The sequence below is a fragment of the Papio anubis genome, chromosome 8, assembly GCF_008728515.1.
Source record: "Papio anubis isolate 15944 chromosome 8, Panubis1.0, whole genome shotgun sequence".
Taxonomy (NCBI): Eukaryota; Metazoa; Chordata; class Mammalia; order Primates; family Cercopithecidae; genus Papio; species Papio anubis.
In genome coordinates, this window is record NC_044983.1 from 41,103,896 (window position 1) to 41,117,556 (window position 13,661).

The following is a 13,661-nucleotide window of genomic DNA, read 5'->3' on the forward strand; positions in this document are numbered from 1 at the left end:
AAAAACTTAGACACACAAATCTTTCACAACTACCTACAATGTAAATAACATCCTTAACATTCAAATGCCCAGTAAAACTGCGCTAGACTCATCAACAAATAGCCAGTCCACTGTTTTTTGTTTTTTTTTAGTTTGGTATTAGAAAATTAGTCTTGTTTCATTATGTTTGTTTACCCTTAATTAGGAATGTCACTTAGAAATTAAATATGGAAAGAGGGGGCCATTTAACAAAGGACCATTAGGGCTTTCTCAATATTTACCTTTTTCCAATGTCCTAGCATAGCCTGTTCACTGGGCGACAATGTTATATAATGGACACTTTGATAAATAAGAGACACAGGGCTTTGGAAACTATTCAGCACCTAAATAAAGGGACTAATTGTACTTTTATGAATTTTTAAAGCCATATTCCAACTTGAAACAACACATTAATTTACTCTATGGGTAACATTTTATATTGCCAACACTCTTATTTTACAAAAGCAGAAACAAGTATTTAATGTACACGTTTGTTTGCTGGGAGCGGTGGCTGTGGCTCACGCCTGTAATCCCAGCATTTTGGGAGGCCAAGGCAGAGGGATCACCTGAGGTCTGGAGTTCGAGACCAGCCTAGCCAACATGGTGAAACCCGGTCTTTACTAAAAATACAAAACTTAGCTGGGCGTGGTGGCGGGCGCCTGTAATCCCAGCTACCTGGGAGGCTAAGGCAGGAGAATCACTTGAACCCGGGAGGCGGAGGTCGCAGTGAGTCAAGATAGTGCCATTGAACTCCAGCCTGGACAACAAAAGCAAAACCCCGTCTCAAAAAAACAAAACAATAACAATAATGTACACGTTTCACATGTGGACACACTGAAATCAAACTCATGTATTCAAATCTTTTGAGATTAAGTGACATAAAGCATGCACACCATTTGGCACAGGCCACGCAATCAATCAGTACTCAACATCACCTGTTATTTTCCTAATTTTCCAACTTTAGAGTCAAACTAAAAGTTATACAACTATATATATATGATTATATATACACTATATATAAATATATATAAATACCGTAAATTAAGCTAGTATGTTATTGCGTAAACTAATGGTCTTACCCTAGACAAAAGTGAGTTTAATTGTAACAGATGAAACAAAGAATAGAAAACTTGTTAAGTGTTCAATGTTAGCTCTCATCTCTGCAGGGTTTCCTGTGACTTATAATTAACAGTCAGCTGGTCCTAGAGAACTTGCTCAAAATGTATAAAGACGAACTACGTGGACCAGTGGCCATTTATTTGCAAGGTGGCACCAACCACTGACATCTGATCACTTCCATACTGATGCTGAAATCCTATGCAAATTCATTACCTATGTCAAGCTGGGAAACACTTCTGTCAAGTCACCACACAATTAAATAAAAATAGCCAAAAGGCACTTACACTGACAATGCTATAGCATCCTGGCCAAATCCAGTTTTGAAAACACTACGGTGTCAGCCACGCACCATTTAGGACGGGGAGAATGGAAAGCCAGTTTGGAGAACAGACGCTTTCTTAAGAGTACACGTGAATATGAAAAGGGACTCTATGCCCTCAAGACCAAAAAAGAAATCCTCTGCACTGCCCAGCTTCATCGCGCCAGGTGGGACAACATACACGACCCCTCCCCCTCCGAGTCCCGCCCCACGCGCGCACAGCGGAGCGGGAGGCGCCCGGCATTCGCAGGTAATCCCGGGTCCCTGACACTTCCGTCGAGTTTTCGCAAAGGCGCCGCACGGCAAGCGACGGCCAGGTCCACGTGGGCCAGCAGGCGCGTGGGACGCAACCCGCCGCCGCCTCTAGCCCCGCCGGCGCCCGCCAGCCCGGCCCCCACCCGCGGGAACCCGGGAGTCCGGGCCGGGGGCTTGCGGGGGGCGGTGCGCGCAGCCCGGGCGGGGGTCGCGGCGGGGGAGGGGAAAGGAGCCCGGCTCCACTCACGCGCCCGGGGGCGGCACGGGGACCGCAGCTGCGTCTCTCCGGCTCAAAAAACTGAAAAGGGGAAAGGGAGGGGGGGGGAAAAAAAAAAAAAAAAAAAAAAGACCTGGCTCCTCGTTTCATCCGGAAACCGATCGGCCGGCAGGAAATGACGAAGGCAGAGGGCGTCCAGGTCCGCTCGGTAACCGGTTCCCGCGCGCCCGGCCCCGACTCCGGGGGAAAGAGCCCCGGAGCGGAGCAGCGCTGGCCGCGTGCCGCCTCCGGAGCTGGCAGCGTGAGTGGCCCCGCGTCCCCGCGCCTCCCAGTCCCCGGCGGGGCCGCGTCACCCGGCCCCGCCCCGCGCCGCCTGCCCCGCCCCGGACGCGAGAGTAAGGGGGGGTCGCCGCCCGCCCGCCCCAGGTCCCGTGCGGTCCCCGAAGCTCCGAGCACCTGCCCGGTCCAGGCGCGGAGCTCCTCGGCGTCGCGTGGAGCAGCCAGTCGCCCGCTTCCGGAAGCGCACACGGCCCAGTCGCGGCGGCCCATCTGCCAGGGCGGCGGGGGCTCAGCGGGAGGGTTGAGGCTGAATCACGCGCAGCCTGCGGGCGGCGGAAACGTCCCTAGAGCCTGGCCGCCCCGGGACCCGAGCCGCTTCCTGGGAGAGGATTACATTTTCTCCCTGCTCCACTTGACTTTCTTCCGGAAGGAGCAGGTCTCGCAGGATCGGGGCCAAGGCTGGAAGAGTTCAGGTTTGGGAGTCGTGTGTGTAACAGCCCCGCGCCTCCACGCCCTGGCCCGTGTGGCTTTGGGCAAGTTATATAACCACCGCCGCCACCCCAGCTTCTTTTCCTGTAAAATGGAGCTTTAGTGCCGCCCAGCAGGGTTGTTGGGATGATTCAGTGACTCTGTGGACTGCCCAGCACCTGTGAATTGCTTTCCTCGATGTTGGGTGCAGGCCTGTGGGCTTGTATGTACTCTTCTGCTTCAGGATGCCAAGCCTTTAGTGTTTCAGAGGGATGAGAGAAAGAAATCCCATTTATTGATGCAGAGGATTTTGTTGTAAGGGACTCTAGGAACTAAGTGGTTCCAATGTGAATTTGTATCAAAATAACAAAGTTCTAAGTGAGAGACAAAAATGGTAACATGAATGTACGATGACAAGTGGTGGTCAGTTTTAGAACCACCTAGACTTGGCATGAGGAACCCAAAATCACGACACAGATTTTAAAGCCTATGATACAGTGACCTAGTCCCTAGAAAAAGTAGTTCTCGGCTGGGCATGGTGGCTCACGCCTGTAATCCAGCCCTTTGGGAGGCTGAGGCGGGCAGATTGCCTGAGCTCAGGAGTTTTGAAACCAGCCTGGTTAGTATAGTGAGAGGACCCCCCACTCCCCCGACTTTAAAAAACAAACAAAAAAATTACCCAGGCATGGTGGCACTTGCCTGTATTCCCAACTACTTGGGAGGCTGAGGCAGGAGAATCCCTCTATTCCGGGAGGTGGAGGCTGCAGTGAGCCGAGATCGCACCACTGCCCTCCAGCCTGGGTGGCAGAGCGCGACCCTGTTTTTTTAAAAAAAAAAAAGAAAAGAAAGAAAAGAAAACGTAGTTCTCATCCTGAAAGTTTGGCAACCTAAAACCAACTCCTAGTTGTCATATATTGGCAACTTTAGATACACATGTTTACTTGGAACTTAATTCAGCCCATCCTAGCCTCTCCTTACTGAAATAGTTCAAGCATTACATTACAGGAAAATGTGAAAAAAGGTATCTTGCTTTAGATTCCAGAGGAAGGCTGTGGTGGTACGCAGTAAGCACGCAACAGGTGTATGTGTGTACACTTGGTTACACTGTGGCATGCCGAGAAGGAGGGGACGGGGTCATAGTTCAGGCTGCATGTGGGCTGTGGGTCTGTACTGTGACTCAGGACCAGAGCACTCTGCACTCCTGGCAGCCTTACAAAGTCATGCCATTGATCATGATTGAGGACTGGGAGGGAAAGGCCTCCCCTCTGCAAATCTTTCACAACTACACTCCTAAAAATAACTCAAGTGCATGTCCCTGGAAGCACAGAAGAGTGACCTCATGACATACCAATCATGTTGTATAATATAGGTTTTATAATTCACGTTTAATTTTACCGTTCTGTGTCAGCAGTAATTAGAAATTTTTTCCTAAGTGTAATTAAAGACCTGCATATTTGGGGCAGGAGGAAGTAGCGCTTTGAGTAGGAATATACCATTTACTGTGGTACATGTATATACATTCCATGTGGCACATTAACAACATCTTGCAAAAAATTAAAGCAAGAAATTAACCTGATTCTGATCCATTTTGTCATTAGAAAATAGGAAACATTTTGTAATTTGTCAGATAAATGACACTCATGAAATGTTCTAGTGGCTAGTGCTGTATGGCTCCCCGTTTCTTGCCTAATTTGTTAATAACTCTCAATCCTGAAAGCTGCCTCCCTTGCTGCATAATTGTCCTGGGGCTTCTGCAGCATCTCAAATCAAGACACATAAAGTCATCTTTTTTTTGCCAAACACGGTGGTGGTGGTTGCTATTTTACACTTTGGCACCAACGAAGTTTGAGATTCCATAAATTATACAGACAGTTATAGTGTCTGGGCTTCCAAAAGTTTCCATGTCTAAAGTAGGCTGATTACTTACTATAAACCATAAAGTTACATTCAGAGGAACTCTGGAATTTAGTTTTGAGGAATAAGAATTCAAACTGTCAATATGCCAAATACCTCTGTACCTCTCACTCAAAAAAAAATCCACAGCCAGTCTTCAGTATCTAGGAATTGGGTATAGTCTAGTGTTTAAATAATATTTAGATAGTGCATCTACAAATGTTTACAATTTAAGTTCTGTTTTTATTGTTCCTGGCTAATTTTCACGAGACCAATCTTTATATTCAGCAGACACCCATAGTTATTTTAGTGAAATCACTCCTGCCTTCAGTGTGAAGAGTTGAAGTTAAATGGCTGTTCATGATACTCACTTTATTCTAAAGGAGTACAGTATGTCCCCAAACTTCTGACAAAGACAAGTTGTCAGAAAGGCAAAAACATGCCACGTGGCTTAGGAACAGACCTCTCTGTTCTTAATGAAACTGCATTCTTCTTATATAGAGGCAAGCTAGAAGAAAGAACGCTGCCCTCAGTACATATATATTAACTAGCTGGCCAAATCTACACTAATGAACTCTTCGGAGGCTTTCAGCATGGACTCCTGCAAGACATTTTAGTGGAAGAATTTTTGCAATGCCTTCATTATTGTAGGCAGCGTAGAAAAAGTCACCGAAAACTTTTTAGACTCTTTTTCTTGGTATTAGAAAATGACTGATTCTCAGAAACTACAGTGCAGCTATCACCTATATTTGTCCATTTTTTTCCTGTATATAGAGTGCCTAAAACAACACTTCTGGATTTTCTTTACGTATTAGGTCATTTTACTTAGCCTTACCTTTTATGTCCCAACACAAGGGAGGAACTTTCTCTTTAAGGAAAAATTCAGTGAACTTCTCTAACACAAAGAAGAAGTCATTACTTTTACTTGCTGTTTGATGCACTTGCTGTGACCACTCTAACTTTCTGTGGGAATGTCCAAAGAATGCATTTCCTAGGGTAGATGTCACAGCTGTGTCAATAGCAAAATGTATCTTTTCATCCCATAGCTTCTTTCAACCAAATTTGTCCAGCAGGCCAAAGCTAGATAAAGCTCCAAACCTTTCCCAGTATGGGAGGCATGGGGGGTGAGAGAGCCGTGTTCTGGCTGTCACATCCTTGCTAGGCTGCTGTGCAACACTTTTGTAGCAGCACAGCCAGGTGTTGAGTCTCTGTGTTTTTTGTTTTTGTTTTTTTGAATAGAGTCCCACTCTGTCACCCAGGCTGCAGTGCAGTGGCCTGACCTTGGCTCACTGCAACCTCCGCTTCCCAGGTTCAAGCGATTCTTCTGCCTCATCCTCCCGGGTAACTGGAAATACAGGCACCTGCCATCATGCCCAGCTAATTTTTTGTATTTTTAGTAGAAACAGGGTTTCACCATGATAGCCAGGCTGGTCTTGAACTCCTGACCTCAGGTGATCGCCCACCTCGGCCTCCCAGAGTGCTGGGATTACAGGCACCAGCGAAGTCTCTGTTTTAAAGTATTCTGTTACTTTCCTCTGGGTGTTACAATTTGGAAGCTGCAATAACATTTCAAGCTCAGTCCTTTTAGTAATATTATTTTTTATCCCAAGTTTCTTAAGGGGCCAGATTGTAAATATTTTAGGTTTTGTGGACTTTGAAACAAAATCAGTGTTGTGTAGGTGCAGTCCTTGGTATTCGGGAGATTGGTGCCAGGACACCTCAGATATCAAAATCCATAGATGGCCAAGTCCCGATATAAAATGGCATAGTATTTGCATATAACCTAAGCACATCCTCTGTGTACTTTAAATCATCTCTAAGCACTTATAATACCTAGTACAATGTAAATGCTATGTTAATAGTTGGTATAATGTATTTTTTAAAATTTGTATTGTTTTTGCAAATATTTTCCTTTCACAGTTGATTATGCGGATGCAGAACTGTCAGAGAGGGCCAACTGCACCATTTAAAATGTGCCACTTAGAAATGTAAATCCCATTCTTGGCTCATGGGCCACACACAAACAGGCAGTGGACCGGATTTGGCCAGTAGGCCATATGTTTGCCAACCCTTCTCCAGACAGTGCTACCATCATTAATTAAAAGAAACCCTACTTTCTTTTCTCTCTTACAGCCCCATGGCTGGGGGTTATGGAGTGATGGGTGACGATGGTTCTATTGATTATACTGTTCACGAAGCCTGGAATGAAGCCACCAATGTTTACTTGATAGTTATCCTTGTTAGCTTCGGTCTCTTCATGTATGCCAAAAGGTAAATTTTTGTTTCTCAGGGTAGATAAAAACTGTGCATTTACAAGTTTTGCAAGTTTAAGAAATATGAAATGAATACGTAAAAGTAATTGCATCAGGCTGGGCGCAGTGGCTCACACCTGTAATCCCAGCACTTTGGGAGGCCAAGATGGGTGGATCACGAGGTCAGGAAATTGAGACAATCCTGGACAACATGGTGAAACCCTGTCTCTACTAAAAATACAAAAAGTAGCTGGACGTGGTGGCACGTGCCTGTAATCCCAGCTACTTGGGAGGCTGAGGCAGGAGAATCACTTGAACCAGGGAGTTGGAGGTTGCCGTGAGCCGAGATCGCACCACTGCACTCCAGCCTGGTGACAGAGCGAGACTCCATCTCAAAAAATAAATAAATAAAATAAATTTCATTATAATTTTTGTTCTAGTGCTGACAGACACTGTCCACTCTGGTCTCAAGCATTGGTGGCCAAGGTTTGGCTCTGAAAACCCCATTGCTGACCAGACATGGTGACTCACACCGGTAATCCCAGCACTTTGGGAGGCTGAGGCAGGTGGATCTCCTGAGATCAGGAGTTCAAGACCAGCCTGGCCAACATGGTGAAACCCCGTCTCTACTAAAAATACAAAAATTAGCTGGGCGTGATAGCGCGATCCTGTAATGCCAGCTACTCAGGAGGCCGAGGCAGGAGCATCACTTGAACCTGGGAGGAGGATGCAGTGAGCCAAGATTGTGCCACTGCACTCCAGCCTGGGCAACAAAGTAAGACTCCATCACAAAAACAAAAAAAACCCATTGCTTTAAGAAATAGAGAGTTAAGTACCACTCTTAGCCCCCAGGCCAGCTGCACTAAACTCTCAATTCTGTAATTTCTATTATAGCCCAATTTTATCATCCAGCCTGGGTTCATTGTCACCCTTCATTGAGCACATTGTTTTGGCTTAGGTCCCTGAATGCAGAAACACTGACTCCTATGTATTCAGCAAATCTCCCTTCAACCAGTATAAGCTTTTCCTTGTTTTTTGTGCATGACTGTATGATAGCACTTATTAAACAGCGTTAGTCTTATCTGATTACTTGTTTGTCCTTTCTACAACATGTCTTTTTTGTCTTTTACCTTTGGGTCCCTGGTGTGCTGTATAGTGTAAATCTTCAATGAATATTTCCTGCCTTAATTCCAGATGTTGTAGCTTAATTTAACTGCTTTTCCACATTCCCTGGCTCCTTTCCCAGAAGTACAGTAAAAAGGGGGAGGTGCGGGGATGCTTTAAAAAGAGGAAGAGCAGTGTTACATTGGGATACTTCTGCAGACACATACTTTACAGGTATCCTCTCCCAAGGTAAAAAGGCATTCGAGAGTTCAAGGTAATTAGTAATCCAGAAATAATTTAAGTTTGGCCTGAGGAATCATTCAGAGCCCCCACTTGTACCCAGACCTCAGCTGAACCCTCCTGGAGCAGCTGGCCTGTTGGCTCATGAACTCTAGGGGTGGTGAGAGGAGGCTCCCTGACCATCACTGATGACCTGGCAGGTGACCACTTTCCTCTAAGCCACCACCGCCTCCCCATGTTTCTTTTAAAAGCGGAGGCACTCTTCTTAATTTTAAAAAGATGTCTCCACTAAGGCCATGCTATTGTATTTAAGAAATATGTTTATTCATTACTTTCTAAAATTAAGGTCTGCTCACATTCAATTTATTCTCCAGCTCAGTCATTTAGCTTTATCTGGATGACGGGAAAGGAAGGAAAAATCAGCTGTTTTCTTGTTTGTGATTTTCTCATAGGATATTTGGCTTTTGGGGATTGAGGAGAATCACAATGGAGGAACTTCACTTTGTTGTGTTAATTGGATGTGTTCAGCTACTTACTTTTCTCACTTACAGCCTCATACTTTTTAATGAAAGAAATAATACTTTGAGCCAAGGAAGCAGCTCTAAAAGACAAAATAGAAAGTAAAATGGGCTTGTTGTCATTTAAGTCCTTTTGCCACAGCTTCTGATGACCAGGATTATAAGCATATTACAACTCTATAGACATTAATACAAAACTGCATGGATTTTGTGTTTAGGAACAAAAGGAGAATTATGAGGATATTCAGCGTGCCACCTACAGAGGAAACTTTGTCAGAGCCCAACTTTTATGACACAATAAGCAAGATTCGTTTGAGACAACAACTGGAAATGTATTCCATTTGTAAGTGTATTCTGTGCTGAAAGATACACGTATGCATGTTTAAAATAGATTTTCTGGAATTGAGTTCATTTAGCAAAATGTTATTAGAAATCGTAAGTAATGAAAACTTAGTACTTTTTTCAGATGTTTAATATGTTTTTCAGATACTTATCCTTTGTTCCTTTTGTATTTTATGCCATTTGCATGTGATACTGGCTCAAAATAAGGCATATAACTTAATTCAACATAGCAGCATTATTCACTATAGTCAAAAGGTGGAAATCACCCACATGTCCTCAGCAGATGAATGAATAAACAAAGTGTGGTGCATACAATAGAATGTTATTCAGCCCTTAAAAGGAAGGACATTCTGGCTGGGAGCGGTGGCTCACACCTACAATCTCAGCACTTTGGGAGACTGAGGTAGGTGAATCACAAGGTCAGGAGTTCAAGACCAGGCTGGCCAAGATGGCGAAACCCCGTCTCTACCAAAAATACAAAAATTAGCTGGGTGCATTGGTGGGTGCCTGTAATCCCAGCTACTTGGGAGGCTGAGGCAGGAGAATCGCTTGAACCCAGGAGGCGGAGGTTGCAGTGACCTGAGATCACGCCACTGGACTCTAGCCTGGGGGACAGAGCAAGACTCCGTCTCAAAAAAAGAAAAAAAAGGAAGTCCATTCTGACATGCTACACGTGGATGAACCTCGAAGATGGTATACTAAGTGAAATAAGTCAGTCACAACAGAACAAATATTGGATTATTTCACTTACATGAGGCAAATCATAGAGATACAAAGTAGAATGGTGGTTGCCAGGGGCTGCAGAAGAGGGGAATAGGGAGTTTAATGGGTCCAGAGTTCAGTTGGGGATGATGAGAAGAGTTCTGTGGATAGATGGTGATGGTCACAGCAATGCGAGTACATGAAATACCACTGAACTGTATACTTAAAAATGGTTAAAGCGGTAAAGTTTATGTTATGTGTATTTTACCACATTAAAAAAATTCTTTTAAAGAAACATAAGTATTGCTAAAGAAAAAAAAAAAAAAAAAAAAAGTACAGAGCCTGGGACCAGGTGTGGTGGCTCATGCCTGTAATCCTAGCACTTTGGGAGGCTGAGACAGGCGGATCACTTGAGGTCAGGAGTTCGAGACCAGCTAGCCAACGTGGTGAAACCCTGTCTTTACTAAAAGTACAAAAATTAGCTGGACGTGGTGGTGGGCACCTGTAATCCCAACTACTCAGGAGGCTGAGGCAGGAGAATCGCTTGAACCCAGGAGGCAGAGGTTGCAGTGAGCAGAGATCACGCCATTACACTCTAGGCTGGGGAACAAGAGTGAAACTTCATCTCACAAAAAAAAAAAAAAAAAAAAAAAAAAAATACAGAGCCAGGAGCTCTGTATGAAAAATTCTAAGTAAAGAACTAAGTTTTTATTGACACATACGCAAAACAAGTTATCCACTGTCAGTAATATGCTCAGTAACACAGCAGATACATTATAAACCCACAGTTTATTTCTTTTTTGATGGGAATGATATAAAATAAAATTGATCCGAATTTCTGTTTGCAAGGTGTATTAGTTTTCTGTGCTAATTGCTGCTGTAACGAATTACCACAAATGTAGTGGCTTAAACCACACAAACATGTTGTCTTACAGTTGTGTGGGTTAGAAGCTCCACAGCAGCTGTACTGTGCTAACTTCAGGGTGCCTGCATGGTTCTGTTATTCTAGAGCCTCTAAGGAAAATCCCTGTCTTTGCTTCCTCCAGCTTCTCAGGACCATCCACACTCCTTGGGTCACAGTTCCTTCCTCCATCTGCAAAGCATTGCATCTTTCTGACTATTTCATGTCCACATCTCCTTCTCTCAGAACTTAGGCAGGAAAAAAACTCTGTAATTTTAAGGGCCCATCTGATTATATTGGGCAGATAATCCAGAGTCATCTCCCCATGCCAAGGTCCCTACCTTAATCACATCTTCAGAGTCCCTTTTGTCCTGTGAGGTAACATAGGCACAGATTATGGGACAAGATGTGGACATCTTTGGGAGCCATTATGCTTATAAGCAGTGAGCACATGTGTGGATTTGCACATTTAATGAATCCCAGCATAAAGGGTCTTTAGTGCTCGTGATGTATCTTGTCCTGACAGAATCTGGTGCTTCCAGAAGAAACAGGCAACAGAATTCTTTTTTTAAATAGAAGACTCCTGAAGTTGTACGCTTTGGGCTACAAAAATCTGAATCTACCCTGAGTAGCATAAACAAATAATATCTCCTTATTGGCTAGTGAAAAACTTAGAAGAGAGTGGCCAGGCGCGGTGGCTCACCCCTGTAATCTCAGCACTTTGGGAGGCCAAGGCGGGTGGATCACGAGGTCAGGAGATCAAGACCATCCTGGCTAACACAGTGAAAACTCATCTGTACTAAAAATACAAAAAATGAGCAGGGCAGGGTGGCGGGCACCTGTAGTCCCAGCTACTCGGGAGGCTGAGGCGGGAGAATGGCGTGAACCCAGGAGGCAGAGCTTGCAGTGAGCCCAGATTGTGCACTGTGCTCCAGCCTGGGCAACAGAGTGAGACTCCGTCTCAAAAAAACAAGAACTCAGAAGAGATTGAAAGTTTTAAAGCTAAGCAGTGGATGACACAAAGATTTTTAGCCCTGTATTTTCTCTAGTTTCAGGTTAAGACAGTTTTTCTTCAATAAACATTTCTTAGAAGTACAAAAAGAAGACAGAATTGCATATCTATTTTTTCTTCTAGTTTATATTGAAGATATTATATGTTTAATCAACAATAAGCCTGTTAGATTTATAAGTTAAAATATAGTCAAATTCCTTATGGTGTGGACAAAAGCATTATTATTAACTTTAAGATGGAAATGACAGGTAATAAAGGAAGAAATTACAAAACATTAATTTTAATAGCTTAGATCAGGCATGATGGCTCACACCTGTAATCCCAGCACTTTGGGAGGCCAAGGCAGAATGATCGTTTGAGCCCAGGAGTTCAAGACCAGTCTGGGCAACATGGTGAAACCCTGTCTCTACTAAAAATACAAAAAATTAGCTGGGCGTGGTGACGTTAGCCAGTAGTCTCAGCTACTTGGGAGGCTGAGGTGGCAGGATTGTTTGAGCCTGGGAGGTCAAAGCAGCAGTGAGCCATGATTGTGCCACTGCACTCCATCCTTGGTGACAGAGTGAGACACTGTCTCAAAAATTAATATAATTTTGAAGTTTTAATAGCTTAATGTTTATATTTTAAAGCTCTGAATAATCCTGATACATGAATAATAATAAACGTATAAAAATGGGCATCAGCAGTGTTGAGAAATTAGAGGATCATGAAGTGTAATACATCTTTTCCAAAGAAACAAAATTGTTTTAATTCTAGACTAATTACTTAGCCAGGTGCAGTGGCTCGTATCTGTAATCCCAGCACTTTAAGAGGCCGAGGCGAGAGGATCCCTTGAGGCCAGGAGTTCAAGACCAGTCTGGACAACATGGCGAGACCCCATCTCTGCAAAAAAATAAAAAATTAGCCGGGTGTGGTGGTGTCTGTCTGTGGTCTCAGCTACCTGGGAAGCTGAGGTGGGAGGATTGCTTGAGCCCAATAGGTTGAAGCTGCAGTGAGCTGTGTTTGTGCCACTGCACCACAGCCTGGGCATCAGAGGGAGACTCTATCTCTGAAACAGACAAAACTATTTCTTTATTAAGAATCATGACTTGACTGTAATTTAATGATATTAAGTAGTAATCATTTTGCAGTTTTATTAATTTTATCTCTTCTTTTTCTTGTTTTTGTGAATAGCAAGAAAGTACGACTATCAGCAGCCACAAAACCAAGCTGACAGTGTGCAGCTCTCATTGGAATGAAGCCTCAGAAAATGAGCAACAGAAGTAATTGTTGCAAGCTCCTGATTCTTTCTACTAAATCGTGAACAGCTTTAAAAACATTTCTGTCTGCATAAAATTGTTTTACTTGTGACTTTTCCCCAATTGTTTTGTGCATTGTTTTGCTTTTTTAAATTGCATCTCCAAGTCATTGTTAGGTAAATACAAGTGGCTCAAAAGGCCTTGACACAGGGAACCTGCACATATCCAGGATATATGTAACCAGCGATGGTGACTTGACCTTGCAAAGACCTGTGATTCCTTCAGGATACAATCAGTGAGAAATAAAAACACATCTTGGGAAGCGGGAATCCTGGAGTTTATACCATTTACAATATTAAAAAATAAAAATGCAACCATTGGAATAACTTCCTGTTTGATTGTATTCTGTGAGTGATAAGTATCAGATCAGATCAATAACATTAATTTATTGTTAACAGCTCTTTTTTTTTTTTTTTGGAGACAGTCTGTCACCCAGGCTGGAGTGCAGTGGCACGATCTCTGCTCAGCCTCCTGAATATGCTGTTAACAGCTCTTTAATTAATGACCTTTGCTTCTTCAGAACTTGTATTGTAGACTGTCCTTTCTACATCATGATGCATTCTCCTGTGCTAATTTTAAAAGCTTTCTGTAACTAGATTTTTTCCTCATTATGCTCCCAGGAGCGAGTTTGTTTTTTATCCCCCAGTTTCATTTCCACCAGGTAGCTCTACTTTAGGCCATACTGGGCCCCTGCTGTTGAATAAATGGATGCCTCTATGTTGGTGTT

At 43.7% G+C, this 13,661-nt stretch overlaps 2 protein-coding genes across 7 annotated transcripts in view; one reads left to right on the forward strand and one right to left on the reverse strand.

The window, feature by feature from the left end:
* SLC20A2 (solute carrier family 20 member 2) overlaps positions 1-2,469 on the reverse strand; it is a 126,380-nt gene extending 123,911 nt beyond the window's left edge. Inside the window, exon 1 of one of the 3 annotated variants that reach the window (XM_009212982.4) lies at positions 2,385-2,469. The gene's annotated coding sequence lies outside the window, so the exon portion shown is untranslated. Of the gene's footprint in view, positions 1-1,421; positions 1,495-2,061; positions 2,232-2,384 lie in introns of those variants that run through there. The other 2 variants (XM_009212980.4, XM_009212981.4) reach the window with 2 other exon arrangements.
* SMIM19 (small integral membrane protein 19) lies at positions 1,636-13,261 on the forward strand. 4 transcript variants are annotated; one of them, XM_003902704.5, is made up of 4 exons: positions 1,636-1,706; positions 6,702-6,839; positions 8,901-9,025; positions 12,810-13,261. In XM_003902704.5, the coding sequence occupies exons 2-4, from the start codon at positions 6,706-6,708 to the stop codon at positions 12,872-12,874; spliced, it is 324 nt and encodes a 107-aa protein (XP_003902753.1). In that variant the 5' UTR covers positions 1,636-1,706; positions 6,702-6,705; the 3' UTR covers positions 12,875-13,261. The 4 variants fall into 4 exon arrangements, with proteins under 4 accessions (XP_003902753.1, XP_003902752.1, XP_009211242.1 ...); XM_003902703.5 differs by lacking the exon at positions 1,636-1,706 and adding an exon at positions 2,099-2,229; XM_009212978.4 differs by lacking the exon at positions 1,636-1,706 and adding an exon at positions 2,322-2,680.
* Positions 13,262-13,661: the final 400 nt, after the last annotated feature.